This window comes from Manis pentadactyla, chromosome 4, assembly GCF_030020395.1.
Source record: "Manis pentadactyla isolate mManPen7 chromosome 4, mManPen7.hap1, whole genome shotgun sequence".
NCBI classification, from domain to species: Eukaryota; Metazoa; Chordata; class Mammalia; order Pholidota; family Manidae; genus Manis; species Manis pentadactyla.
Genome location: NC_080022.1, coordinates 2,318,768 through 2,345,302, shown reverse-complemented (window position 1 = coordinate 2,345,302; position 26,535 = coordinate 2,318,768). Strand labels below are relative to the sequence as shown.

Sequence of the window (26,535 nt, the reverse complement as noted above, 5' to 3'; positions counted from 1 at the left end):
ACCAGCGACCGAACACACGGGTGTAAGCCTCTGTGCTTTGTGTTTATAGCTGCTGTAGGCAGGGCTTCCCTCTGGCTGGCCTGATGACAGGGTAGGGGCAGCCCGTTTGTGAGCCAGGTGCAGGGCTAGCTGGGAGGAAGACACAGCAGGCTGCATATCACAGTGGGGGACCTTGGAGCTACGTAGCCAGCCAGGGGGATGGAGCGCCTGAAGATCGTTTAAGTTCCCAACCTGCCGGGCAGAGTGTACCCACATAAGTTTGTCTACCTGTCCTTTCTCCTGAGCGGCGAGCTCTGTGCAATCCTTGTCCCTCTAGCAGCCCTCTCGCTTTTAGGAAGTCTTTCAAACTTCCCACCCAGATCAGTCGGATATGAATCCCTGTTTTCCACAAGCAGCTCGAATCTCCGACTCTCCGGGTCTTCCGCCTGTCTTAGCTTTCTAACCCCACAAATCACCAGAGCACCATGCAATGCAGGTTCATGCTCCCAGAGCAGATCTCCAGGGCTAGGTGTTCAGCAATCCCAGGCCTCCACTCCCTCCCAGGTCTGTGTCTCTTCCTCCCGCCATTGGGCTGGGGTGGGGGAAGGGCTTGGGTCCCGCCGGCTCACAGCTTTGGTACCTGACCCTGTCCCGTGAGTTCTGCTCTTTTCTCCAGGTGTATGCAGTCTGGTGCAGCCTTCTTTCATGTTGCTCTTTCAGGATGGGTTGTATTAATTATGTTTTTTGTATCATATGTGGTTTTAGGAGGAGGGCTCTGTCTCATCTCTCACACCACCATCTTTAATCCCCGGGGAGGCTATTTCTCAGGGATGAGAAAGTTGTACAGGGGGTCCCCCTGGGAGCATGCCCTGGGAGCCTGTGGTGGCCGGCCACCCCTGCGTCCTCAGATGCCTCTGCTGCACACCCAGGGATGGTGGTTCCACGCAGCGCTGCACCATGTCAGTGTCCATCCCGGGAAAGGCCAGGCCTGGTGAGGACGGCCCCACCTCTTCCTGGAACCCTGTGGCTACAACTCAGTGGCTGACAGCACCCAGGCAGCAGGTGGTGTCGACAACATGGGAGGCCACGTGCAGGAATGGTGACGCCCTCCGCGTGGTGGGGCAGCTCGCCTCTGTCCAGCGGGCCACAAGCAGAGGGGCTGACACAGCACAAAGGTGTCCAGGTTGGCTGCAGCTGCGTACGGGTCCCTGAGGGTGCAGCGGCAGCCTGGGGAGATGCCCGAGTCTGCCGACACGGGAGGTGCCAGAGCACCTGCCCCAGCAGAGGCTCAGGATGAGCAGCAGGAGGAAGAGGAGCAGCAAGCAGACTGGGGTCCTGGGGCGCCAGGTGCCACCTGCTGAAGGGGAAGAAGCTCTTGTCCGCACGCAGCCAGGACACCAGCAGGACCACGGGCCCGATGACAGCAGCTACAGGGCCACGCGGGTGATCAGAAGAGGCAGGTTATCCCGGGTTCCCCCCATTATCCTGCTTCCACCCCATCCCCACTGCCCTCTGTGCTCCGGGCCCTGTGTGGAGGGTCCTGCCAATCACCAGCACCCGGGGGGTCCCTGTCACAGGAAGGCTCCTGAGCGTCACCTCCTCACGGAGTAGGAGGCTGGATCCCAGAGGGGGAGGGGAACCACCCTTCAGACTGACAGGACCGGTTGGCAGTGGAGCCGGGATGCCAGCCCCACTGGTCTTTAGGACGCCCCCACACGCAACGTGGCCCAAAGGTTCCCTAAGGCTGGGGAACAGCCCACCCCTTGCCAATGGCCCTGGGCCAGAAACTCACCTGGCCCTGGCCACTAAGTTTATATCTCGTGGGACCTGAAGAACTGCAACAGCCCCTTTATCCTGGCCCACTGGCCTGAGGCCTCCAGCTGGCAGGACAGGCGGTAGCTGCAGGACAGAGGGCCACCCGTGAGCCCCTGGAGCCACATGTCAGGGGTCCCTTCTCCCCGAGCCTGCCGGCAGCTGCAGCCCACGCCCGACTCCTGCCGGCCTCACCTCTTCTCCTCATCCAGGGGCTCCACGGTTTGAAAGAAGGACAGGAAGCGCTCATCGGGCTCCAGGTCATACAGCGCGGCCACGCGCTTGTGCATCATGATCTCACGTCCGATGAGAGTGACCTGGGGCAGAGGAAGGACAGGGTGCAGACAGGGAGGGGGGTGAGGGGTGGGGCAGTGGTATGGTCCCGGATCTTTGCTCACACGGGAACCCGCCTTCCCTCCAGTGCCATCCAGCCCTGCCTGTTCCCAGTGTTGGGTCTCCAGCTCCTCCTCAAGGAAGGTGGCCTTGATGCCACCCCCATCCCCCACCTGACAAAGCCTTTAGTGTCCTCAGCTCTGCATGTCTTAACTCTCTCAAGACACATTAGACCCAGGGGATGGCCCGGACAAGGTCCTGCCCAGGGGTTCTTGACTCCGTCCCTAATCCTTTCATGGCTGGGCACTCAACTCTTATTTTATACCATCACCCGGGAAGGCAGCGAGGCAGCCAAAGTGCATCAGAAACAGCCCTCTGAGCCCAGAACGAGGCCAGAACGTCCCCACCCTTTCTCAAGTTGGAGGACAGCCAGGGCCCTCCAAGGGGCCGGTCTGACAAGAAAGAGCACCCGGACCTGGCCCAGGATCGGGGCTACCGAGAGGCGGGGAGTGGACTGGGGAGCTGAGGCCAAGCTTCCCACGCAACTCTGTGACGGCAGACAGGGAGGCTGGGGCCTCAGGCGGGAAGGCACTGCCAGCCCCCTGATGTGCTTCCTGCCCTGAAGGAGCAACATGCCTCCCCCTGGGCAGGGCCTGAGGGGGAGGCCAGTCCTGCTCAGATGCTGCCCCTCTAGCCCTCAGCCCCACCTGCCCTGGGGCCAGGACCAGGGCTTAGGGGGGTCCTTCTGGCAGTCCTCTCCAAGCAGCCCAGCTCCTGGGGTGGAGGGGGTTGGTCAGGAGTTGGGGGGCGGGGGCGGTGCTGAGAGCTCCGGGCTCACTGGGGGCTTTCCTCTCTCTAAGACTCACCATCCTGCCCTTCCGGTGCCTCGCTGGGTCACTCACGTCCGCATTATATTCCGAGAGTTGGTCCATGGGCACGTCACGCAGAAAATATCCAAGGAACGGGACTATGCCCTGTGCCACCAGGGTGGGGAGGTGATGAGTCCCCACCTGCCTCAGGGGCACCCACAGAGCCTCCCCTGAACCCCACACCCGCAACCCCCAGCTCCCTTGGACCACCCTGTGCTGCCGCCCTCCCCTCCCTTCGCCCTGCACTCCCCTCCCCGGCCCTCCCAGGGCTGGCTTTTGGCCAATCGCAGGACCTGTGGTCCCTGCACCTGTCCTCCACCTTCTCCCGTACCCAGCTGCTCTCGCCATCCTCCTGGTCACCCCAGTGCTGGCAGCTCAGGGCAGGTGGCACCAGGAGCAGGTGCAGGGTCGCCCCCACCGCCCGTGACCCTGGCCACGCCACTCTCACCTGCGCCTTCCTATCCAGGTATCCGTAGGGGGCCTGCCGCCGTCGCCTCACCGTGGCCCTCGCCTCCTGCAAGGCCCAGGACACTGAGGTGCTCGTGCTCCCCTCCCACCTGGCCTCCACAACCAGACCTTGGTTGATGGATGCCTTGCCCGAGTCCCCTGGCACCTATGCTGTCCCCACCTCCAGCAGGCTCTCAGCCTAGAGCAACCCCAGCTCCAGCACACACATATTCATGGGAGTCCTTGGGCTGAGACTGGCTGCCCTGAGAGGCTTCCTCACCTCCAGAGTATCAGGGGAGGTCCCTCTGCCTCCCAGGGTGCCCTGAGGACTCCGTGTCACCTGGCTATCACCACGGCTCCCCTCACATGACCAGGTGGGAGGGGCACAAAGCTGAAGCCCATCTTGTGCTCCCTGGACCCTGCTCACCTGGCAGGCCCGCACCCCAGGGTGACGACAACCCTCCATGACCAGATGAGGAGCCCGAGGGCTCAGAGGGGCAGTGACGGGCTCGGGGTCCCAGGGGAGAGGCCGACCTTGCTCAGCCACAGGCCCCACCCATGCTGCCGCCCCCACGCCAGCCCCAGCCCTGACTGGGGGCCTGTCCCCTGGGTCCTCACTGGATACCAGGCCCCCAGTCAAGTGGAGCCAGGGAGACAAACGGGACACCTCGGGGGCCTGGGGGACCCCACCTCCCCCATCAGCTCCCCCCTCTCACCCCACACATGTCGAGCCTGACCCAAGGCTGGGCCACAGCACGGTAGAGGACTTGCCCCAAGGGCCCCTCCCTTCCAGACCTCTAGCCTTCACTTACCTTGAGGAGCTGCTTCCCGTTAAGCCCCTGGTCCCTCTTTTGAAGTTTTTTATAGCTCCAGAAGCTCTTCCTGAGGGGAGGGGAGAGGAGGAGGGAGACACACGGCCAGTAGGTGGAGAGCTTTCCTGGGGCAGCCAGAAGGCCCACCAGCCTGCATGAGGCTTTCCATCACGGCCCTGAGCCCTGGGGAATCCGTGGCCTGGGGAGGGGGCTGCGTGTTTCCACCCGGGGCCTCCTTTCCCAGTTCTCCCGGGGGCAGATCGGCTTTAGGCCAGGTCACTGTTCTTGGGGCAGAGATGTCCTGCTGCAGGGCACATGCTCAAGATCTCCAGTTGGCTTCAACCCACACCTGACATTGAAGGAAACTGATTCCTGCAGGGGTCCCCCTGGCCTAACCCACAGGGGGCTCCAAGAGCCCACCATCCCTGTCCCTAGGCTCTGCCACCTCCCAGGAGGTCCCAGCCAACTGAGGGGACAGCGCCAGACCCAGGGGTGGCCCTATCCACTCAGATGCCCTGGTCCCGGGGACACGACTACCCACCAGGAAACATGTCCCCAGGTGCTCTCCAGACGACACACAGCAGAGCTCCCCAGGGCACAGAGAATGGCGTGGAGGGACTCGAAATTTTTGAGGTCCAGGCACTCCTGGGAGGGAAGAGAGAGCTCTCAGCTCAAGCATGGCCTGCTTCTCTGCTTCTGTCCCCCCATGAACTCCTGTCCTTAAGGAGACAGACACCCAGGGAACCCAGCACACCCGGTACCTGCTGAGCAGCCCTTCTGGGTGGAGGACTGTAGCTCGACCCAAGGAAGGGGCCAGGGATGGCTGTCCCAGGGTGTCCCAGGGATGGGAGTCCAGGTCCACACACCCCTGGCAGGAGGGGGCCAGGGACCGTACAGGGTCAGATCACAGGCACCCATCCTGACAGCTGGCCAAGGAGGGGAGCAGGTCCCACCACACCAGGATGGACCCCAGGGGCTGTCCCATGACACACCTTGGCCACCTGGATCCAGAACTCCACCACTCGGGCCCTGTCCTGGGCCATCAAGCTCGGGGCCCCGAGGCAGGAGGAGGTGACGAAGTAAAACGTGGCATCAAATTGCCTCATGATGTTATGGATGTTGGGGGCCAGGAGCTCAATGCCTTCCATCAGTGGCTGGCTCTCTAAGTAGGTCTTACATTCACCAAATTCAATCCTGCCGTACAGCTCCTGGGGATCACGAGGAGGGTGGTCATCCAGCTGTGCCCCTGGTGCCCCTGTTCCCAGGCAGAGTCACCAGTCAGAGCTGGAGCCCAGGCAGCTGGGGATGTGCTGTGAGCCTTGTGGCCGTCCAGGCTTCGGACCCCGTCCACTGAGGCGCCCAGGACCGGATGCACAGGACCCCACAGTGGTGGGGAACGGAGGGGCTCTGCTCACAGGCACCCTCACTCACCTCCTCCCTGCTACACAAGGCAGCTCACACCTGCCCATCCTGGGGCATCTGCCTCCCGTTCTGCCACCCCATGGATCCCGCTTCCCACTCAGGTGCATTTTCCCCTGAAACAACTCCACCCAGAGCCTCTGTTGGTGTCTGTGTCTCCCATGCAGTCAGGTACCTGGCAGGGGCCTCTGAGGTGTGGAGGCCATGGAAGCCTGCCAGGCCAATGGCCCAAGGACCTAAGGCCCTGGCAGCACCTCCCTGAGCACCCCTCCCGTGCCCTGCCCCTCCCACCCCAGGCAGGCCCTGCCCACCTTCCCTCCACTCCAACTCATTGGCTTGCAAGGATCCCTAAGTGCCAGCCCTACTGTCCCCGTGTGGTCAGTGAGGACTTGTGAGTTTGGAGAGTCTCTCGGGGCACAGGGTGAGTCCGTGGGGAGGCTGGGACGTGGGCCCACATCACAGGAGTCCACGTCGGGGGACGGCAGGTCTGGGGCAGCCCGCGACACAGGGAAGGCCCACCCCCAACCCAGAGAGCCCGCTCCACTCACCGCACACATCAGGGTCAGCTGCTCGGCCACCAGGGAGGGGGGAAACGCCAGGATCGTCGGCTCCTCCTCCCCCGGCTCATCCCAGGTGCTCCAGGCACAGGGGCTGGTGGGCTCCGGGTCCGCCTCTGGCTCTTCCAGGCCCAGTGCCATTCCGGCAGGTGCCACGGGTCCCGGGCTCGAAGGCTCATGGGGCTCCAGCTCGGGGCCTGAGACCACTCCTGGGATGTCCCAGGGGCTCATGGCACAGGGTCTGGTGGGCTCCAGGTCCGCCTCTGGCTCTGCCAGGCCCAGTGCCATTCTGGCAGGTGCCATGGGCCCCGGGCCCGATGGCTCATGGGGCTCCAGCTCGGGGCCTGAGACCACTCCTGGGATGTCCCAGGGGCTCATGGCACAGGGTCTGGTGGGCTCCGGGTCTGCCCCTGGCTCTGCCAGGCCTAATGCCATTCCGGCTGGTGCTCCAGGCCCCGTGCCCAAGGGCTCATGGGGCTCCAGCTCAGGGCCTGGACCCGGGGCTGAGGCCACTGCTGGGACATCCTCCGGCTCTTCAGGGGCTGAAGCAGGTGACACCGGCCGTAGCTCCAGCACAGGGGTCGCAGGGAGCTCCTGGACGGGCTCTACCCACGAAGCGGGGCCCCCCTGTGTCTCTGGAGCCAGCTGCCTCTGCCGTGGGTCTGGAGCTGGACACAGAGAAAGGGTCACGCCGGGCCTGATTCCCCGCGCCTTACAATGACAGAAGAGCCCTCACTGCCTTGAAGGGAACCCCCGTCCGGGAAGCCCACCCTGCATGGTCTCCTGGCTGCAGCCCCTCACCTTCCAGCTCTGCCACCGCGGGCCCCAGGTGCTCCTCCTGGACCAAGTGGTGGAGGACTCGGCCCACCAGGGTGGATGACAGCTGGCTGGCATCGATGACACTGGGCACACGCTGGGGCTCCCAGGCCAGGCGCCTAGCCCGTCCCATCCTGGGGCTGGGGGAAGGCCGGGGGGTGGCAGAGTGAGAAGCCTGGTCTTACCCGCCACACTGCCCTCCCGGCCCACCCTTGTGCGGGCCTGGCCGCTGTGCACTCCCCCTTCCTGACCCTGCGTGCCTGTCCTGGGACCCCATGCTCTCCCATCCTCCCGAGTAGGAAGTCCCCAGTCGTCAGCCCGCCCGTGGGAATCCAAAGATGGGTGACCTGCTGGGCTCTGCTGGGCGCCCCCTGCCCCAAGCCCCAGACGCCTCCTCCACCCATTCTGGGCACACGGGCAGTGCCCCCTCCGGGCCCCGTGAAAACTCACATTCTCAGATCCTCCTCTGGCCCCTCGTCATGCCCCTCATCACATGAGGAGACCATGAGGGCATCGCCCGTGACGCTCCCCGGCCGTGACCTGCGGATGACGCCTGAAGTGACTGCCCGACTCCACCCGGGACGGGGTCCCAGTATTGTGTCTGCTTCCTTCACTCAGTTATGCTAAGTGGGCCCAAAGGGCCTGCACAAAGTGGGTGCTGCACACCTATTGTTGCTGAAGGAAGTCCTACCCGAGCCTTCCCAGGTACCCCTCTGCTGCCCCCAGAGGTCCCTCATGTGGCCTCAGTGAGGACAAGGACCGGGCCCCACCACAGGGAATCGCGAGCCTCCCCTCCAAAGGCTGCTTTCCATGTGCTTTTCGAAATTGAGGCCCCTGATGGGTGAGGCCCAAGGCTTTTCATCGGGTACAGAGAAGTAACAGCCCCAAAGTGGCCCAGCTTGGCCAGCAGTCCTTTCTGCAGCACCCAGTGCCAGGGGAGCCCCTCTAAGGCTCCTCCCGTGTTCCCCTTGGGCACCCTAACAGGCTGATTGCCAGCCACCCTGCCTGTCAGAGGAGCACACTGCGGCTCAGACACGTGTGGGGACACTCAAGACACACCGCGGGCTGTGGGCAGAGGCCCGACTGTGCCGAGGAGGGGGTGGGTGCTGACCGGGGGAGCCGCGGGCCCGTGGCCGGCTGGTCAGCGTCCGTGGCAGGGAGTAGGGACCAACAAGCGTTCCGGCTGAGGGTTGCCCCTGAAGACGACCTTCTTGCCCTGAACAGTCCCTGCTTCTCCTGCACATGTGTGGGCTGGTCAGCGTCCTCGGGAGGGAGTGTGGCCTCGGGACTGCTCCGGCTGGTGTTTGGAGCTGGTTCCACTGGTGCCGTGCGCTTTCTCCACTTCCTCCTTGTGCCTGTCTGGGGAGCCCTGCGCCTGGGGACCTCAGTCCCATGAACAGTTGGCTCATGTTCAGGCTGAGGGGGGCAGCAGGGATTTAGTCAGTGGGAAACCCAGGACCCACCAGGACAAGGGAGGTTTGCAGCTCACCCGAGAGCCCCCAGCCCCCTGGGATGTGAGCAAGGAGAGGCACGGGGTCCCCCCCGGGAATGAGGTTCCAGGCCCCCTGGAGTGGGACTGTCTGCCACTCTCGTGGGGCAGCCCTGGGAGGGCCCTGGCAGGTTGCCAGGTTTGGAACGGGGTCCTGGGTGTAGACAGCCTGCCCCAGGCCCAGGGAGGTGGAGTAGGTGAGTCCATCCACCAGCTCCTCCACGCTCCCCAGGGTGGAGCTCTGCAAAGCTGGTGCCTCATAGCTGGGGAGGAGGCACCCGGGGCCGCCTGGACCTCCCCAGAGGGGGTAATGTGGGCCCCAAACCCTGCCCCCGAGGTCAGGCACACACGGCCATCTGCCTAGACTTCTAGTCCCTGGGGGCAGGAGAGGACACCCCCGGGCTCAGGACTAACATGCGGGTGGAAGTGCCTGGTCCCGACACTCACCTCCACTCCTGAATGCTGAGACCAGAGCTGTGCCACTGACCGCCCCCTCCTGCCCGGCCTGCAGTCCCACCCGTGCCCCACGCCCACCGCACACACACAGGAAGGGCTGGGGGGAAGGCCAGCCCGGATGGCTCACACTGTGGCCTGGCGCTGGAGTGGCCCGCTCTGGGCTGCCCTGTGTTACCTCGGGGCTCCTCGGGAGACACGGACAGAGGCGGTGGAGGAGGTCACCGAGCCAGCGCCCACAGCGAGTGGGGAGACTCTCCCTCTCGGCTTCCCTGACTCCCACGCCTTCAGAAGGCTCCGCACAACAAGACCGCATGTTGCTCTGTCGAGCGCCTCCGGTCAAGTGAGCAGGACTGGGGTCTGCGACCAGGAGCTTGGTTCCGTTCGGGTCACAGTTCAGGTTCTACTGGGCGTGTCTACAGTGACATCACTTCTTCAAGGGTCCTTTTCATTGGCCCCTCCCTGCATTCAGACACGCCCACCTGGCCCTCTGGGCTGCTGACTGCCCACCCTCCTGGCCCTTGCCATGCATGACCCCAGACCTCAGCTCATGGTGTGGAAGACTGGCCTCCAGTACCTGGAGGTGGTGCCATCTGGCCAAGACATTCTGCTCTCTGGGGTCCGCCCCGGGCAGTCGGCCCGCCTGCAGCTGCTTCTTCACGCTACCTTCTCGGGTATTCCCGAGGCCGAGCTGGCGTTGGACTAAACCCCTTTCTTGTACATTGTTGTCTGCCCAGCCCATCTCGTTGAGGTGACAATAAAGTGCAGTAAGCAGCTCCGTCCACTTGCAGAAAAATGATTTTCCCAACAAGGGCAGAGGGCGATTTCAGTTCACCAGGTACTTGAGCCCATTTGCCGGACTTAGGAGGGGCTTTTCTGAGACTCAGCTGACGTCTTTCCATCTCTCGCCAGATCTGAGATCTGTGGAATTTCAACTATGTGTGTCATAACAAACACAAGCTTGACGGTTTTCTGTCTCTTTGGGGGATAAAAAGCGTGTGCCACTTCCCAGAGCACTGCAGACATGAATTAATGTGTCAGCAGTGGACAGCCAGCCCGAGAGGGCACCACGGCAGGGGCGCCGAGGAGAGGCTGGGCTCCGTCGGGGGCAGGAACCCAGAGAGGTTCGGTTCACGTCGGATGAAAATCCCCGGGGCCCGAGGCGGGAGCGCGGCCCGGGAAGGAAGCGGTGTGTGGTGGGGGCAGGGGGGCGTTCTGGACCACTGCCCAGCCTCCCACCGGCTGCCCTTGCTTCCAGAATCATCTCCCTCAGTCTATCCTCCACAGCCCCAATGGATTCTTATCTGTCCCTGCTCAGAACCTGTTCCCACGGCCTCCCAAAGAGAAGACCAAGCCCCACAGAAAGTCACAGACGAGTGGTCCTCAGCCGCCTCCAGCTCTCCTCTGCCTGGGCTCCAAGCCTCTGTGTCTTGCCAATAGGTTCCAGCCCCGGGCACGCTCACTATGGATTCAGTGTGACCAAAGAAATGGCAGTAGAACGTTCTTGGGGTGAAAGGGTTATACCCAACTTTATTTCCATGGTGGCAGGTCAATCACCAAAATCCCATTCACTCAGAGCGAGTCTGCACACAGCAAGCCCGGTCTCTGCCTCTGGGCCTCTTTACCCACACAGCCATCTTTTGGGCCTCTGTCCTCGACGCTGCCACCACTGCGGCCTCTGCTCTGCCCTCCTGCAGCCTTGCACCAATGCCGCCGTGTCATGCCCAGAGTTCTGGGCGGAGCTCTTTGTATCGAGTCAACAGCCATGCATTGCCCACAGGTGTGCAGTGAGCTAGTCAGCCAGGGCCAGGTGAGAATCCTGGCCACAGGAACTCTCATTTTATCCACACAGAGTCACATGAATTCTGTAAAGTAGGATAAGCATTCTTCTGTGAGATTAATTAAAATTAAGAAGCCAGGAGTAACGTGGCCTGAAGTGTTTGAATATCGCCCAGATAAAAAAGACCGCAGCATAGCCCATGTCTTCATTGTGTCAGTTAAATTAAGCTATTGTAAAATGTACCATAGCCTGCTCAAAGGCCCGGCTTATTTTCTTTCACTTTACCCACATGCTGCTTTTCTTCCCGTAGCCCTAATCAAATGATTTGCAACCTAAGCAAGTAATAATGGCAAGCAAGCCCAGTCACAAACAGCATAGTAAAAGCAGGAAAAATTCCATCGTAAAGATAAGATTGCATTTTAAAACCCAAGAAGTCAAAAAATAGGTTTCCTAAAATAACAGACAATAACCCAGCCCACCTCGGGAGCAGGACAGGCAGTCTTGATAGATATGCTCCCAAACCAAGAAGCTAGTATTCTGGGATAGAATCAAAGCAGTAAATTTCTTGTGTTAACTCTGCAAAATTATCTGGAAGACTGATAAGAAACCTAGTGTCTCTTCAAAGATAAGCATTCGGGGACCATTTTGCAGGTCTGCATCCCTGGCCCTCTGTCTCTCAACTGCCCACACACCCCTAGACAGAGCACCACCCTGGGGCTAGCTTGTCCACTCTGGGCAGGGGCAAGCCAGGAGCTCTGTCCTCTAGGTTTATCTCTAAGTAGAAGCCTCGCACTTGCTCCCCTGCCTTACCTTGAGTGTTTGCAACTTTCATTCTTTGACTCTGTGAACAAGAACACCGGCATCAGCTTCTGTGAAGAGCCGGAAGTCAGGGACTCCCCAGAGTCCCGGGCCCGGGCCCAGGTCAGGGCACCAGGTGCCAGAGGGCCCTGCCAGCTCCCCGACTCGTGCTGGGTGGGACAGGTGCACTGCAGCCCACAGTCAGGGTGGCCACGCAGCTGTGTGAGCCTGGTGTCCCAGCAGCAGCAGTCCGGAGCCTGGCACACTTGGGGCACCTGCACGCACCCGGGGCAGGACGGAACACTGGACCCAGTGACCACCCAGCAGGCCCAGGGCTGCTGCTTTGTTTCTGGGCCCAGAGCTCTTCTGTCTCAGGTTGAGGCTGGTGGGCTGTGCAGGAAGACAGGTCTGACCTTGGCCACTGCCCTTCCAGGGACCCGTCTGCCCTCCTCCTGCCCAAACCTACCTCCCTATGTGGCCGGGGTCATCCCTGGGACCACTGTGCAGGCAGATGGCTCTGAGGGTGCTGTGGGCAGGGCGAAGGGATGGAGGGTGGCCTGGGTGTCCCGATCTTACCTCCTGTCACCTGGTCCCCTGAGGCTGTCAGGAGGGCCCACATCCGCTTCCCCAGTCCCCAGTCTGGGGCTCCACCTGCAGCATAAGGCCTGGAGACTGTCTCCAGCCTGAAGCCCCCCATGTGGGTATTTGTGCTGATCCTGGAACTCCCCTCCAGGCCATCCCTCCCTTCCTGGGAGGGTGAAACACATCCTGAGAGCCCTGGGGGAGCGTTATGGGGAGAATCAGAGCCAGGTGCCTCTGCTCAGCCTCCCCAGCTTTTTGTCACAGACATCAGGCCACTCAGTCAGGAGCTGGATGGCTGAGGGGCACCATGGAGGAGGACTGGGGACCTGGGAGCTTTGGTGGGTGCTCTGAGATGTGAAGCGTGGAGAAACTAGACTCAGAGAAAGCCCCCCAATGGAAGGCGTGCACCTCTTGGAGGTGCTCGAGAGACCAAGTTCAACATTTTTTGAAAAGGAATTTTCTGGAATGTGTGGGGCAGCTGTGTCTCATCAAATGGGACAGTGCTAGACTGGTGCCCTTCAGCCATGGGATCTACTTGGGTTACATGTGCAGTGGTGTTCCAGATGTGAGGAGACACCCTGGGGCTTGCTTATAGATTTTGGTGTCTCATCATAACCTATAGGTGTCAGGAAGAAAGGCCCAGGTTCCGTTTGAGCAGCCCTCCCCAGTGCTGCCAAGGTGTGCCAGCCTGGGGCTTAGAGCGCCCCGCTCTTCCTGAGCACCTTATGGGGGAGGACAGAGGATGGAGGGCAACCTGGCAGAGATCAGGGCCCCCCTGTGTCAGAGTTGGAGGGCCGGGGTGGGTCAGGGGATATATGAGGTCTGCATGAGAGCAGAGCTTTGAGAAGAAAGAGCAGTGGGGGGGTGAGGGGGAGGCGGTCCTCTAACTGCATCCCACCTGCACAGGGATGAGACCAACCCCAGAGGAGCCACCAACCGCAGGGACGACATCCAGATCACACTGTCCTCAGGATATTTCTTTTCTTTTTTTTTATTAAGGTATTATTGATATACACTCTTATGAAGGTTTTACATGAAAAAACAATGTGGTTACTACATTCACCCGATACCTTGTTGAACTATGTTGAATAAGAGTGGGGAGAGTGGGTATCCTTGTCTCGTTCCCAATCTTAAAGGAAAGGCTTTCAGCTTCTCACTGTTAACCATGATGTGGGCTGTGGGCTTGTCATGTATGGCCTTTATTACGTTGAGGTACTTGCCCTCTATACCCATTTTGTTGAGAGTTTTGATCGTGAATGGATGGATGTTGAATTTTGTCGAATGCTATTTTGGCATCTATGGAGATGATCATGTCGTTTTTGTCCTTTTTGTTGATGTGGTGGATGATGTTGATGGATTTTCTAATATTGTACCAATCCTTGCGTCCCTGGAATAAATCCTACTTGATCATGATGGATGATCTTTTTGATGTATTTTTGAATTCAGTTTGCTAATATTTCATTCAGTATTTTTGCATCTATGTTCATCAGGGATGTTCGTCTGTAATTTTCTCTTTTTGTGGTGTCTTTGCCTGATTTTTGGCATTAGCGTGATGCTGGCCTCATAAAATGAGTTTGGAAGTATTCCTTCCTTTTCTACTCTTTGGGAAACTTTACGGAGGGTGGGTATTAGGTCTTCACTAAATGTTTGATAAAATTCAGGGGTGAATCCATCTGGTTCAGGAGTTTGGTTCTTAGGTAGTTTTTTGATTACCGCTTCAATTTTGTTGCTGGTCATGGTCTATTCAGATCTTCTCTTTCTTTCTGGGTCACCCTTACTAGGTTGTACTTTTATAGAAAGTTGTCCATTTCTTCTAGGTTATCCAGTGTGTTAGCATGTAATTTTTCATAGTATTCTCTAATAGTTCTTTGTATCTCTGTGGTGTCTGTAGTGATTTTTCCTTTCTCATTTCTGATTCTGTTTGCGTGTGTAGACTCGTTTTTTCTTGATAAGTCTGGCTAGGGGTTTATCTATGTTGTTTATTTTCTCAAAGAACCAGCTCCTGTTTTCATTGATTCTTTCTATTGTTTTATTCTTCTTGATTTTATTTATTTCTGCTCCAATCTTTATTATGTCCCTCCTTCTACTGACTTTGGACCTCATTTGTTCATTTTCTAGTTTAATTAATTGTGAGTTTAGAGTGTTCTTATGGGATTGTTCTTCTTTCCTGAGGTAGGCCTGTATTGCAATATTCTTCCCTGTTAGCACCGCCTTCACTGCATCCCACAGATATTGCTGTGTTGAATTATTTTTGTCATTTGTCTCCACATATTGCTTGATCTGTTTTTATTTGGTCATCGATCCATTGGTTATTTAAGAGCACGTTGCTAAATTTCCATGTGTTTGTAGGCTTTTCCATTTTGTTTGTGTAATGTACTTCTAGTTTCATACCCCTGTGGTCTGAGAAGCTGGTTGGTACAATTTCAATATTTTTAATTTACTGAGGCTCTTTTTGTGACCTAGTATGTGATCTATTCTTGAAAATGTTCCACGTGCACTTGAGAAGAATGTGTATCCTGCTGCTTTTGGGTGGAGAGTTCTGTAGATGTCTGTTAGGTCCATCTGTTCTAATGTGTTGTTCAGTGCCTCTTGTCTCCTTACTTATCTTCTGTCTGGTTGATCTGTCCTTCAGAGTGAGTAGAGTGTTGAAGTCTCCTAGAATGAATGCATTGCATTCTATTTCCCCTTTTAATTCTGTTAGTATTTCCTTCACATATGTAGGTGCTCCTGTGTTGGGTGCATAGATATTTATAATGGTAATATCCTCTTGTTGGATTGATCCCTTATCATTATGTAATGTCCTTCTTTGTCCCTTTTGACTTTCTTTGTTTTAAAGTCTCTTACGTCTGATACAAGTTCTGCAACACCTGCTTTTTTCTCCCTATTACTTCCATGAAATATCTTTTTCCATCCCTTCACTTTTAGTCTGTATATGTCTTTGGGTTTGAAGTGAGTCTCCTGCAGGCAGCATACAGTTGGGTCTTGTGTTTTTGTCCATTCAGTGACTCTATGTCTTTTGATTGGTGCATTCAGACTATTTACATGCAGGGTGATCATCAGTAGGTATACACTTACTGCCATTGCAGGCTTTAGATTTGTTGGAGTTCAAGGGTAACTTCCTTACTATGTAAGAGTCTTACTTAACTCACTTAGTATGCTATTACAAACACAATCTAAAGTTTTCCCCTCCTTTTTTTCTCCTCCATTCTTTATATACTAGCTATATATCATATTCTGGACTCTTTGTCTGTTCCTTTTTATTACCTCTGGTGACAGTTATTTAACCTTGGGAACACTTCCATCTATAGCAGTCCCTCCAAAATACACTGTAGAGATGGTTTGTGGGAGCTAAGTTCTGTCAGCTTTTGCTTACCCAGAAATTCTCTAATTCCTCCTTCAAATTTAAATGATAATCTTGCCGGATAAAGTATTCTTGGTTCGAGGCCCTTCTGCTGAGAAGTCTGATGATAGCCTGATGGTTTTTCCTTTTGTATGTGATCCAATTTCTCTCTCTGGCTGCTTTTAGTATTCTGTCTTTATCCTTAATCTTTGCCACTTTAATTATTATGTGTCTTGGTGTTGTCCTCCTTGGGTCCCTTGTGTTAGGAGATCTGTGCACTACCATTCCCTGAGAAACTATCTCCTTGCCCAGATTGGGGAAGTTTTCAGCAATTACTTCCTCAAGGGCACTTTCTATCCCTTTTTCTCTCTTCTTCTTCTTCTTCTTCTGGTACCCTATAATATGAATGTTGTTCTGTTTGGTTTGGTCACACATTTCTCTCAGTAGTCTTCCATTCCTACAGATCCTTTTCTCTCCGTTCCTCAGCTTCTTTGTATTCCTCTTCCCTAATTTCCATTTCATTTATCGTCTCCACCACCATATTTAACCAGCTTTTAATACCCTCTGTTTTGCTCTTCAATGACTGGATCTCTGTCCTAAATTCATTCCTGAGTTCTTGAATATTTTTCTGTACCTCCATGAGCATGTTTATGATTTTTATTTTGAAATCTTTTTCAGGAAAATTTATTAACTCAGTCTCAGTCGATCCTTTCTCTGGTGTTGAGATTTTGCTTTGAAACAGGTTCCTTTCACATTTCGTACCTGCATGTGGCACCCTCTAGTGCCCAGAAGCTCTACTCTCTGGAGCCGTTCAGCCACTGGAGTGATGTTGGGGGTCACAGGGGAGTGGTGCTGGTGCCTGGGGGCAGGAAAGTGCTGTTTCCTATTTCCTGGCTGCTATGCCTGTCTCAACTGCCAAAACCAGCGACCGAACACACGGGTGTAAGCCTCTGTGCTTTGTGTTTATAGCTGCTGTAGGCAGGGCTTCCCTCTGGCTGGCCTGATGACAGGGTAGGGGCAGCCCGTTTGTGAGCCAGGTGCAGGGCTAGCTGGGAGGAAGACACAGCAGGCTGCATATCACAGTGGGGGACCTTGGAGCTACGTAGCCAGCCAGGGGGATGGAGCGCCTGAAGATCGTTTAAGTTCCCAACCTGCCGGGCAGAGTGTACCCACATAAGTTTGTCTACCTGTCCTTTCTCCTGAGCGGCGAGCTCTGTGCAATCCTTGTCCCTCTAGCAGCCCTCTCGCTTTTAGGAAGTCTTTCAAACTTCCCACCCAGATCAGTCGGATATGAATCCCTGTTTTCCACAAGCAGCTCGAATCTCCGACTCTCCGGGTCTTCCGCCTGTCTTAGCTTTCTAACCCCACAAATCACCAGAGCACCATGCAATGCAGGTTCATGCTCCCAGAGCAGATCTCCAGGGCTAGGTGTTCAGCAATCCCAGGCCTCCACTCCCTCCCAGGTCTGTGTCTCTTCCTCCCGCCATTGGGCTGGGGTGGGGGAAGGGCTTGGGTCCCGCCGGCTCACAGCTTTGGTACCTGACCCTGTCCCGTGAGTTCTGCTCTTTTCTCCAGGTGTATGCAGTCTGGTGCAGCCTTCTTTCATGTTGCTCTTTCAGGATGGGTTGTATTAATTATGTTTTTTGTATCATATGTGGTTTTAGGAGGAGGGCTCTGTCTCATCTCTCACACCACCATCTTTAATCCCCGGGGAGGCTATTTCTCAGGGATGAGAAAGTTGTACAGGGGGTCCCCCTGGGAGCATGCCCTGGGAGCCTGTGGTGGCCGGCCACCCCTGCGTCCTCAGATGCCTCTGCTGCACACCCAGGGATGGTGGTTCCACGCAGCGCTGCACCATGTCAGTGTCCATCCCGGGAAAGGCCAGGCCTGGTGAGGACGGCCCCACCTCTTCCTGGAACCCTGTGGCTACAACTCAGTGGCTGACAGCACCCAGGCAGCAGGTGGTGTCGACAACATGGGAGGCCACGTGCAGGAATGGTGACGCCCTCCGCGTGGTGGGGCAGCTCGCCTCTGTCCAGCGGGCCACAAGCAGAGGGGCTGACACAGCACAAAGGTGTCCAGGTTGGCTGCAGCTGCGTACGGGTCCCTGAGGGTGCAGCGGCAGCCTGGGGAGATGCCCGAGTCTGCCGACACGGGAGGTGCCAGAGCACCTGCCCCAGCAGAGGCTCAGGATGAGCAGCAGGAGGAAGAGGAGCAGCAAGCAGACTGGGGTCCTGGGGCGCCAGGTGCCACCTGCTGAAGGGGAAGAAGCTCTTGTCCGCACGCAGCCAGGACACCAGCAGGACCACGGGCCCGATGACAGCAGCTACAGGGCCACGCGGGTGATCAGAAGAGGCAGGTTATCCCGGGTTCCCCCCATTATCCTGCTTCCACCCCATCCCCACTGCCCTCTGTGCTCCGGGCCCTGTGTGGAGGGTCCTGCCAATCACCAGCACCCGGGGGGTCCCTGTCACAGGAAGGCTCCTGAGCGTCACCTCCTCACGGAGTAGGAGGCTGGATCCCAGAGGGGGAGGGGAACCACCCTTCAGACTGACAGGACCGGTTGGCAGTGGAGCCGGGATGCCAGCCCCACTGGTCTTTAGGACGCCCCCACACGCAACGTGGCCCAAAGGTTCCCTAAGGCTGGGGAACAGCCCACCCCTTGCCAATGGCCCTGGGCCAGAAACTCACCTGGCCCTGGCCACTAAGTTTATATCTCGTGGGACCTGAAGAACTGCAACAGCCCCTTTATCCTGGCCCACTGGCCTGAGGCCTCCAGCTGGCAGGACAGGCGGTAGCTGCAGGACAGAGGGCCACCCGTGAGCCCCTGGAGCCACATGTCAGGGGTCCCTTCTCCCCGAGCCTGCCGGCAGCTGCAGCCCACGCCCGACTCCTGCCGGCCTCACCTCTTCTCCTCATCCAGGGGCTCCACGGTTTGAAAGAAGGACAGGAAGCGCTCATCGGGCTCCAGGTCATACAGCGCGGCCACGCGCTTGTGCATCATGATCTCACGTCCGATGAGAGTGACCTGGGGCAGAGGAAGGACAGGGTGCAGACAGGGAGGGGGGTGAGGGGTGGGGCAGTGGTATGGTCCCGGATCTTTGCTCACACGGGAACCCGCCTTCCCTCCAGTGCCATCCAGCCCTGCCTGTTCCCAGTGTTGGGTCTCCAGCTCCTCCTCAAGGAAGGTGGCCTTGATGCCACCCCCATCCCCCACCTGACAAAGCCTTTAGTGTCCTCAGCTCTGCATGTCTTAACTCTCTCAAGACACATTAGACCCAGGGGATGGCCCGGACAAGGTCCTGCCCAGGGGTTCTTGACTCCGTCCCTAATCCTTTCATGGCTGGGCACTCAACTCTTATTTTATACCATCACCCGGGAAGGCAGCGAGGCAGCCAAAGTGCATCAGAAACAGCCCTCTGAGCCCAGAACGAGGCCAGAACGTCCCCACCCTTTCTCAAGTTGGAGGACAGCCAGGGCCCTCCAAGGGGCCGGTCTGACAAGAAAGAGCACCCGGACCTGGCCCAGGATCGGGGCTACCGAGAGGCGGGGAGTGGACTGGGGAGCTGAGGCCAAGCTTCCCACGCAACTCTGTGACGGCAGACAGGGAGGCTGGGGCCTCAGGCGGGAAGGCACTGCCAGCCCCCTGATGTGCTTCCTGCCCTGAAGGAGCAACATGCCTCCCCCTGGGCAGGGCCTGAGGGGGAGGCCAGTCCTGCTCAGATGCTGCCCCTCTAGCCCTCAGCCCCACCTGCCCTGGGGCCAGGACCAGGGCTTAGGGGGTTCCTTCTGGCAGTCCTCTCCAAGCAGCCCAGCTCCTGGGGTGGAGGGGGTTGGTCAGGAGTTGGGGGGCGGGGGCGGTGCTGAGAGCTCCGGGCTCACTGGGGGCTTTCCTCTCTCTAAGACTCACCATCCTGCCCTTCCGGTGCCTCGCTGGGTCACTCACGTCCGCATTATATTCCGAGAGTTGGTCCATGGGCACGTCACGCAGAAAATATCCAAGGAACGGGACTATGCCCTGTGCCACCAGGGTGGGGAGGTGATGAGTCCCCACCTGCCTCAGGGGCACCCACAGAGCCTCCCCTGAACCCCACACCCGCAACCCCCAGCTCCCTTGGACCACCCTGTGCTGCCGCCCTCCCCTCCCTTCGCCCTGCACTCCCCTCCCCGGCCCTCCCAGGGCTGGCTTTTGGCCAATCGCAGGACCTGTGGTCCCTGCACCTGTCCTCCACCTTCTCCCGTACCCAGCTGCTCTCGCCCTCCTCCTGGTCACCCCAGTGCTGGCAGCTCAGGGCAGGTGGCACCAGGAGCAGGTGCAGGGTCGCCCCCACCGCCCGTGACCCTGGCCACGCCACTCTCACCTGCGCCTTCCTATCCAGGTATCCGTAGGGGGCCTGCCGCCGTCGCCTCACCGTGGCCCTCGCCTCCTGCAAGGCCCAGGACACTGAGGTGCTCGTGCTCCCCTCCCACCTGGCCTCCACAACCAGACCTTGGTTGATGGATGCCTTGCCCGAGTCCCCTGGCACCTATGCTGTCCCCACCTCCAGCAGGCTCTCAGCCTAGAGCAACCCCAGCTCCAGCACACACATACTCATGGGAGTCCTTGCGCTGAGACTGGCTGCCCTTAGAGGCTTCCTCACCTCCAGAGTATCAGGGGAGGTCCCTCTGCCTCCCAGGGTGCCCTGAGGACTCCGTGTCACCTGCCTATCACCACGGCTCCCCTCACATGACCAGGTGGGAGGGGCACAAAGCTGAAGCCCATCTTGTGCTCCCTGGACCCTGCTCACCTGGCAGGCCCGCACCCCAGGGTGACGACAACCCTCCATGACCAGATGAGGAGCCCGAGGGCTCAGAGGGGCAGTGACGGGCTCGGGGGACCCAGGGGAGAGGCCGACCTTGCTCAGCCACAGGCCCCACCCATGCTGCCGCCCCCACGCCAGCCCCAGCCCTGACTGGGGGCCTGTCCCCTGGGTCCTCACTGGATACCAGGCCCCCAGTCAAGTGGAGCCAGGGAGGGAGACAAACGGGACACCTCGGGGGCCTGGGGGACCCCACCTCCCCCATCAGCTCCCCCCTCTCACCCCACACATGTCGAGCCTGACCCAAGGCTGGGCCACAGCACGGTAGAGGACTTGCCCCAAGGGCCCCTCCCTTCCAGACCTCTAGCCTTCACTTACCTTGAGGAGCTGCTTCCCGTTAAGCCCCTGGTCCCTCTTTTGAAGTTTTTTATAGCTCCAGAAGCTCTTCCTGAGGGGAGGGGAGAGGAGGAGGGAGACACACGGCCAGTAGGTGGAGAGCTTTCCTGGGGCAGCCAGAAGGCCCACCAGCCTGCATGAGGCTTTCCATCACGGCCCTGAGCCCTGGGGAATCCGTGGCCTGGGGAGGGGGCTGCGTGTTTCCACCCGGGGCCTCCTTTCCCAGTTCTCCCGGGGGCAGATCGGCTTTAGGCCAGGTCACTGTTCTTGGGGCAGAGATGTCCTGCTGCAGGGCACATGCTCAAGATCTCCAGTTGGCTTCAACCCACACCTGACATTGAAGGAAACTGATTCCTGCAGGGGTCCCCCTGGCCTAACCCACAGGGGGCTCCAAGAGCCCACCATCCCTGTCCCTAGGCTCTGCCACCTCCCAGGAGGTCCCAGCCAACTGAGGGGACAGCGCCAGACCCAGGGGTGGCCCTATCCACTCAGATGCCCTGGTCCCGGGGACACGACTACCCACCAGGAAACATGTCCCCAGGTGCTCTCCAGACGACACACAGCAGAGCTCCCCAGGGCACAGAGAATGGCGTGGAGGGACTCGAAATTTTTGAGGTCCAGGCACTCCTGGGAGGGAAGAGAGAGCTCTCAGCTCAAGCATGGCCTGCTTCTCTGCTTCTGTCCCCCCATGAACTCCTGTCCTTAAGGAGACAGACACCCAGGGAACCCAGCACACCCGGTACCTGCTGAGCAGCCCTTCTGGGTGGAGGACTGTAGCTCGACCCAAGGAAGGGGCCAGGGATGGCTGTCCCAGGGTGTCCCAGGGATGGGAGTCCAGGTCCACACACCCCTGGCAGGAGGGGGCCAGGGACCGTACAGGGTCAGATCACAGGCACCCATCCTGACAGCTGGCCAAGGAGGGGAGCAGGTCCCACCACACCAGGATGGACCCCAGGGGCTGTCCCATGACACACCTTGGCCACCTGGATCCAGAACTCCACCACTCGGGCCCTGTCCTGGGCCATCAAGCTCGGGGCCCCGAGGCAGGAGGAGGTGACGAAGTAAAACGTGGCATCAAATTGCCTCATGATGTTATGGATGTTGGGGGCCAGGAGCTCAATGCCTTCCATCAGTGGCTGGCTCTCTAAGTAGGTCTTACATTCACCAAATTCAATCCTGCCGTACAGCTCCTGGGGATCACGAGGAGGGTGGTCATCCAGCTGTGCCCCTGGTGCCCCTGTTCCCAGGCAGAGTCACCAGTCAGAGCTGGAGCCCAGGCAGCTGGGGATGTGCTGTGAGCCTTGTGGCCGTCCAGGCTTCGGACCCCGTCCACTGAGGCGCCCAGGACCGGATGCACAGGACCCCACAGTGGTGGGGAACGGAGGGGCTCTGCTCACAGGCACCCTCACTCACCTCCTCCCTGCTACACAAGGCAGCTCACACCTGCCCATCCTGGGGCATCTGCCTCCCGTTCTGCCACCCCATGGATCCCGCTTCCCACTCAGGTGCATTTTCCCCTGAAACAACTCCACCCAGAGCCTCTGTTGGTGTCTGTGTCTCCCATGCAGTCAGGTACCTGGCAGGGGCCTCTGAGGTGTGGAGGCCATGGAAGCCTGCCAGGCCAATGGCCCAAGGACCTAAGGCCCTGGCAGCACCTCCCTGAGCACCCCTCCCGTGCCCTGCCCCTCCCACCCCAGGCAGGCCCTGCCCACCTTCCCTCCACTCCAACTCATTGGCTTGCAAGGATCCCTAAGTGCCAGCCCTACTGTCCCCGTGTGGTCAGTGAGGACTTGTGAGTTTGGAGAGTCTCTCGGGGCACAGGGTGAGTCCGTGGGGAGGCTGGGACGTGGGCCCACATCACAGGAGTCCACGTCGGGGGACGGCAGGTCTGGGGCAGCCCGCGACACAGGGAAGGCCCACCCCCAACCCAGAGAGCCCGCTCCACTCACCGCACACATCAGGGTCAGCTGCTCGGCCACCAGGGAGGGGGGAAACGCCAGGATCGTCGGCTCCTCCTCCCCCGGCTCATCCCAGGTGCTCCAGGCACAGGGGCTGGTGGGCTCCGGGTCCGCCTCTGGCTCTTCCAGGCCCAGTGCCATTCCGGCAGGTGCCACGGGTCCCGGGCTCGAAGGCTCATGGGGCTCCAGCTCGGGGCCTGAGACCACTCCTGGGATGTCCCAGGGGCTCATGGCACAGGGTCTGGTGGGCTCCAGGTCCGCCTCTGGCTCTGCCAGGCCCAGTGCCATTCTGGCAGGTGCCATGGGCCCCGGGCCCGATGGCTCATGGGGCTCCAGCTCGGGGCCTGAGACCACTCCTGGGATGTCCCAGGGGCTCATGGCACAGGGTCTGGTGGGCTCCGGGTCTGCCCCTGGCTCTGCCAGGCCTAATGCCATTCCGGCTGGTGCTCCAGGCCCCGTGCCCAAGGGCTCATGGGGCTCCAGCTCAGGGCCTGGACCCGGGGCTGAGGCCACTGCTGGGACATCCTCCGGCTCTTCAGGGGCTGAAGCAGGTGACACCGGCCGTAGCTCCAGCACAGGGGTCGCAGGGAGCTCCTGGACGGGCTCTACCCACGAAGCGGGGCCCCCCTGTGTCTCTGGAGCCAGCTGCCTCTGCCGTGGGTCTGGAGCTGGACACAGAGAAAGGGTCACGCCGGGCCTGATTCCCCGCGCCTTACAATGACAGAAGAGCCCTCACTGCCTTGAAGGGAACCCCCGTCCGGGAAGCCCACCCTGCATGGTCTCCTGGCTGCAGCCCCTCACCTTCCAGCTCTGCCACCGCGGGCCCCAGGTGCTCCTCCTGGACCAAGTGGTGGAGGACTCGGCCCACCAGGGTGGATGACAGCTGGCTGGCATCGATGACACTGGGCACACGCTGGGGCTCCCAGGCCAGGCGCCTAGCCCGTCCCATCCTGGGGCTGGGGGAAGGCCGGGGGGTGGCAGAGTGAGAAGCCTGGTCTTACCCGCCACACTGCCCTCCCGGCCCACCCTTGTGCGGGCCTGGCCGCTGTGCACTCCCCCTTCCTGACCCTGCGTGCCTGTCCTGGGACCCCATGCTCTCCCATCCTCCCGAGTAGGAAGTCCCCAGTCGTCAGCCCGCCCGTGGGAATCCAAAGATGGGTGACCTGCTGGGCTCTGCTGGGCGCCCCCTGCCCCAAGCCCCAGACGCCTCCTCCACCCATTCTGGGCACACGGGCAGTGCCCCCTCCGGGCCCCGTGAAAACTCACATTCTCAGATCCTCCTCTGGCCCCTCGTCATGCCCCTCATCACATGAGGAGACCATGAGGGCATCGCCCGTGACGCTCCCCGGCCGTGACCTGCGGATGACGCCTGAAGTGACTGCCCGACTCCACCCGGGACGGGGTCCCAGTATTGTGTCTGCTTCCTTCACTCAGTTATGCTAAGTGGGCCCAAAGGGCCTGCACAAAGTGGGTGCTGCACACCTATTGTTGCTGAAGGAAGTCCTACCCGAGCCTTCCCAGGTACCCCTCTGCTGCCCCCAGAGGTCCCTCATGTGGCCTCAGTGAGGACAAGGACCGGGCCCCACCACAGGGAATCGCGAGCCTCCCCTCCAAAGGCTGCTTTCCATGTGCTTTTCGAAATTGAGGCCCCTGACGGGTGAGGCCCAAGGCTTTTCATCGGGTACAGAGAAGTAACAGCCCCAAAGTGGCCCAGCTTGGCCAGCAGTCCTTTCTGCAGCACCCAGTGCCAGGGGAGCCCCTCTAAGGCTCCTCCCGTGTTCCCCTTGGGCACCCTAACAGGCTGATTGCCAGCCACCCTGCCTGTCAGAGGAGCACACTGCGGCTCAGACACGTGTGGGGACACTCAAGACACACCGCGGGCTGTGGGCAGAGGCCCGACTGTGCCGAGGAGGGGGTGGGTGCTGACCGGGGGAGCCGCGGGCCCGTGGCCGGCTGGTCAGCGTCCGTGGCAGGGAGTAGGGACCAACAAGCGTTCCGGCTGAGGGTTGCCCCTGAAGACGACCTTCTTGCCCTGAACAGTCCCTGCTTCTCCTGCACATGTGTGGGCTGGTCAGCGTCCTCGGGAGGGAGTGTGGCCTCGGGACTGCTCCGGCTGGTGTTTGGAGCTGGTTCCACTGGTGCCGTGCGCTTTCTCCACTTCCTCCTTGTGCCTGTCTGGGGAGCCCTGCGCCTGGGGACCTCAGTCCCATGAACAGTTGGCTCATGTTCAGGCTGAGGGGGGCAGCAGGGATTTAGTCAGTGGGAAACCCAGGACCCACCAGGACAAGGGAGGTTTGCAGCTCACCCGAGAGCCCCCAGCCCCCTGGGATGTGAGCAAGGAGAGGCACGGGGTCCCCCCCGGGAATGAGGTTCCAGGCCCCCTGGAGTGGGACTGTCTGCCACTCTCGTGGGGCAGCCCTGGGAGGGCCCTGGCAGGTTGCCAGGTTTGGAACGGGGTCCTGGGTGTAGACAGCCTGCCCCAGGCCCAGGGAGGTGGAGTAGGTGAGTCCATCCACCAGCTCCTCCACGCTCCCCAGGGTGGAGCTCTGCAAAGCTGGTGCCTCATAGCTGGGGAGGAGGCACCCGGGGCCGCCTGGACCTCCCCAGAGGGGGTAATGTGGGCCCCAAACCCTGCCCCCGAGGTCAGGCACACACGGCCATCTGCCTAGACTTCTAGTCCCTGGGGGCAGGAGAGGACACCCCCGGGCTCAGGACTAACATGCGGGTGGAAGTGCCTGGTCCCGACACTCACCTCCACTCCTGAATGCTGAGACCAGAGCTGTGCCACTGACCGCCCCCTCCTGCCCGGCCTGCAGTCCCACCCGTGCCCCACGCCCACCGCACACACACAGGAAGGGCTGGGGGGAAGGCCAGCCCGGATGGCTCACACTTGTGGCCTGGCGCTGGAGTGGCCCGCTCTGGGCTGCCCTGTGTTACCTCGGGGCTCCTCGGGAGACACGGACAGAGGCGGTGGAGGAGGTCACCGAGCCAGCGCCCACAGCGAGTGGGGAGACTCTCCCTCTCGGCTTCCCTGACTCCCACGCCTTCAGAAGGCTCCGCACAACAAGACCGCATGTTGCTCTGTCGAGCGCCTCCGGTCAAGTGAGCAGGACTGGGGTCTGCGACCAGGAGCTTGGTTCCGTTCGGGTCACAGTTCAGGTTCTACTGGGCGTGTCTTCAGTGACATCACTTCTTCAAGGGTCCTTTTCATTGGCCCCTCCCTGCATTCAGACACGCCCACCTGGCCCTCTGGGCTGCTGACTGCCCACCCTCCTGGCCCTTGCCATGCATGACCCCAGACCTCAGCTCATGGTGTGGAAGACTGGCCTCCAGTACCTGGAGGTGGTGCCATCTGGCCAAGACATTCTGCTCTCTGGGGTCCGCCCCGGGCAGTCGGCCCGCCTGCAGCTGCTTCTTCACGCTACCTTCTCGGGTATTCCCGAGGCCGAGCTGGCGTTGGACTAAACCCCTTTCTTGTACATTGTTGTCTGCCCAGCCCGTCTCGTTGAGGTGACAATAAAGTGCAGTAAGCAGCTCCGTCCACTTGCAGAAAAATGATTTTCCCAACAAGGGCAGAGGGCGATTTCAGTTCACCAGGTACTTGAGCCCATTTGCCGGACTTAGGAGGGGCTTTTCTGAGACTCAGCTGACGTCTTTCCATCTCTCGCCAGATCTGAGATCTGTGGAATTTCAACTATGTGTGTCATAACAAACACAAGCTTGACGGTTTTCTGTCTCTTTGGGGGATAAAAAGCGTGTGCCACTTCCCAGAGCACTGCAGACATGAATTAATGTGTCAGCAGTGGACAGCCAGCCCGAGAGGGCACCACGGCAGGGGCGCCGAGGAGAGGCTGGGCTCCGTCGGGGGCAGGAACCCAGAGAGGTTCGGTTCACGT

The 26,535-nt window shown here is 59.6% G+C and overlaps 2 protein-coding genes across 3 annotated transcripts; both read right to left on the bottom strand.

Moving 5' to 3' along the window:
• Positions 1-1,297: 1,297 nt before the first annotated feature.
• LOC130683286 (ral-GDS-related protein-like) lies at positions 1,298-9,063 on the bottom strand. 2 transcript variants are annotated; one of them, XM_057499650.1, is made up of 12 exons: positions 8,156-9,063; positions 7,495-7,584; positions 7,030-7,184; positions 6,220-6,890; positions 5,245-5,460; positions 4,794-4,897; positions 4,253-4,322; positions 3,442-3,507; positions 2,991-3,098; positions 1,987-2,108; positions 1,772-1,878; positions 1,298-1,406 (listed from the first exon to the last, which is right to left on the bottom strand). In XM_057499650.1, exons 2-11 carry the CDS (start codon positions 7,548-7,550, stop codon positions 1,791-1,793), a joined length of 1,656 nt encoding a protein of 551 aa, XP_057355633.1. In that variant the 5' UTR covers positions 7,551-7,584; positions 8,156-9,063; the 3' UTR covers positions 1,298-1,406; positions 1,772-1,790. The 2 variants fall into 2 exon arrangements, with proteins under 2 accessions (XP_057355633.1, XP_057355632.1); XM_057499649.1 differs by having other exon boundaries at positions 7,495-9,063.
• Positions 9,064-17,703: 8,640 nt separating this feature from the next.
• LOC118932184 (ral-GDS-related protein-like) lies at positions 17,704-26,127 on the bottom strand. The gene is made up of 12 exons (XM_057499647.1): positions 24,567-26,127; positions 23,906-23,995; positions 23,441-23,595; positions 22,631-23,301; positions 21,656-21,871; positions 21,205-21,308; positions 20,664-20,733; positions 19,848-19,913; positions 19,397-19,504; positions 18,393-18,514; positions 18,178-18,284; positions 17,704-17,812 (listed from the first exon to the last, which is right to left on the bottom strand). The coding sequence occupies exons 2-11, from the start codon at positions 23,959-23,961 to the stop codon at positions 18,197-18,199; spliced, it is 1,656 nt and encodes a 551-aa protein (XP_057355630.1). The 5' UTR covers positions 23,962-23,995; positions 24,567-26,127; the 3' UTR covers positions 17,704-17,812; positions 18,178-18,196.
• Positions 26,128-26,535: the final 408 nt, after the last annotated feature.

Bases quoted from the DNA above. Each gene is read 5' to 3' on its own strand.
- LOC130683286 (XM_057499649.1), bottom strand. From the start codon at position 7,550: ATGGTCTCCTCATGTGATGAGGGGCATGACGAGGGGCCAGAGGAGGAT. The intron at 6,891-7,029 runs GTGAGGGGCTGC...GTCCAGCTCCAG, and splicing joins CGCGGTGGCAGAGCTGGAAG to ACCCACGGCAGAGGCAGCTG. The intron at 2,109-2,990 runs GTGAGTCTTAGA...CCTCTGCCCCAG, and splicing joins GGCACCGGAAGGGCAGGATG to GTCACTCTCATCGGACGTGA.
- LOC118932184 (XM_057499647.1), bottom strand. From the start codon at position 23,961: ATGGTCTCCTCATGTGATGAGGGGCATGACGAGGGGCCAGAGGAGGAT. The intron at 23,596-23,905 runs GTGAGTTTTCAC...GCCTTCCCCCAG, and splicing joins CCAGAGGAGGATCTGAGAAT to CCCCAGGATGGGACGGGCTA. The intron at 23,302-23,440 runs GTGAGGGGCTGC...GTCCAGCTCCAG, and splicing joins CGCGGTGGCAGAGCTGGAAG to ACCCACGGCAGAGGCAGCTG.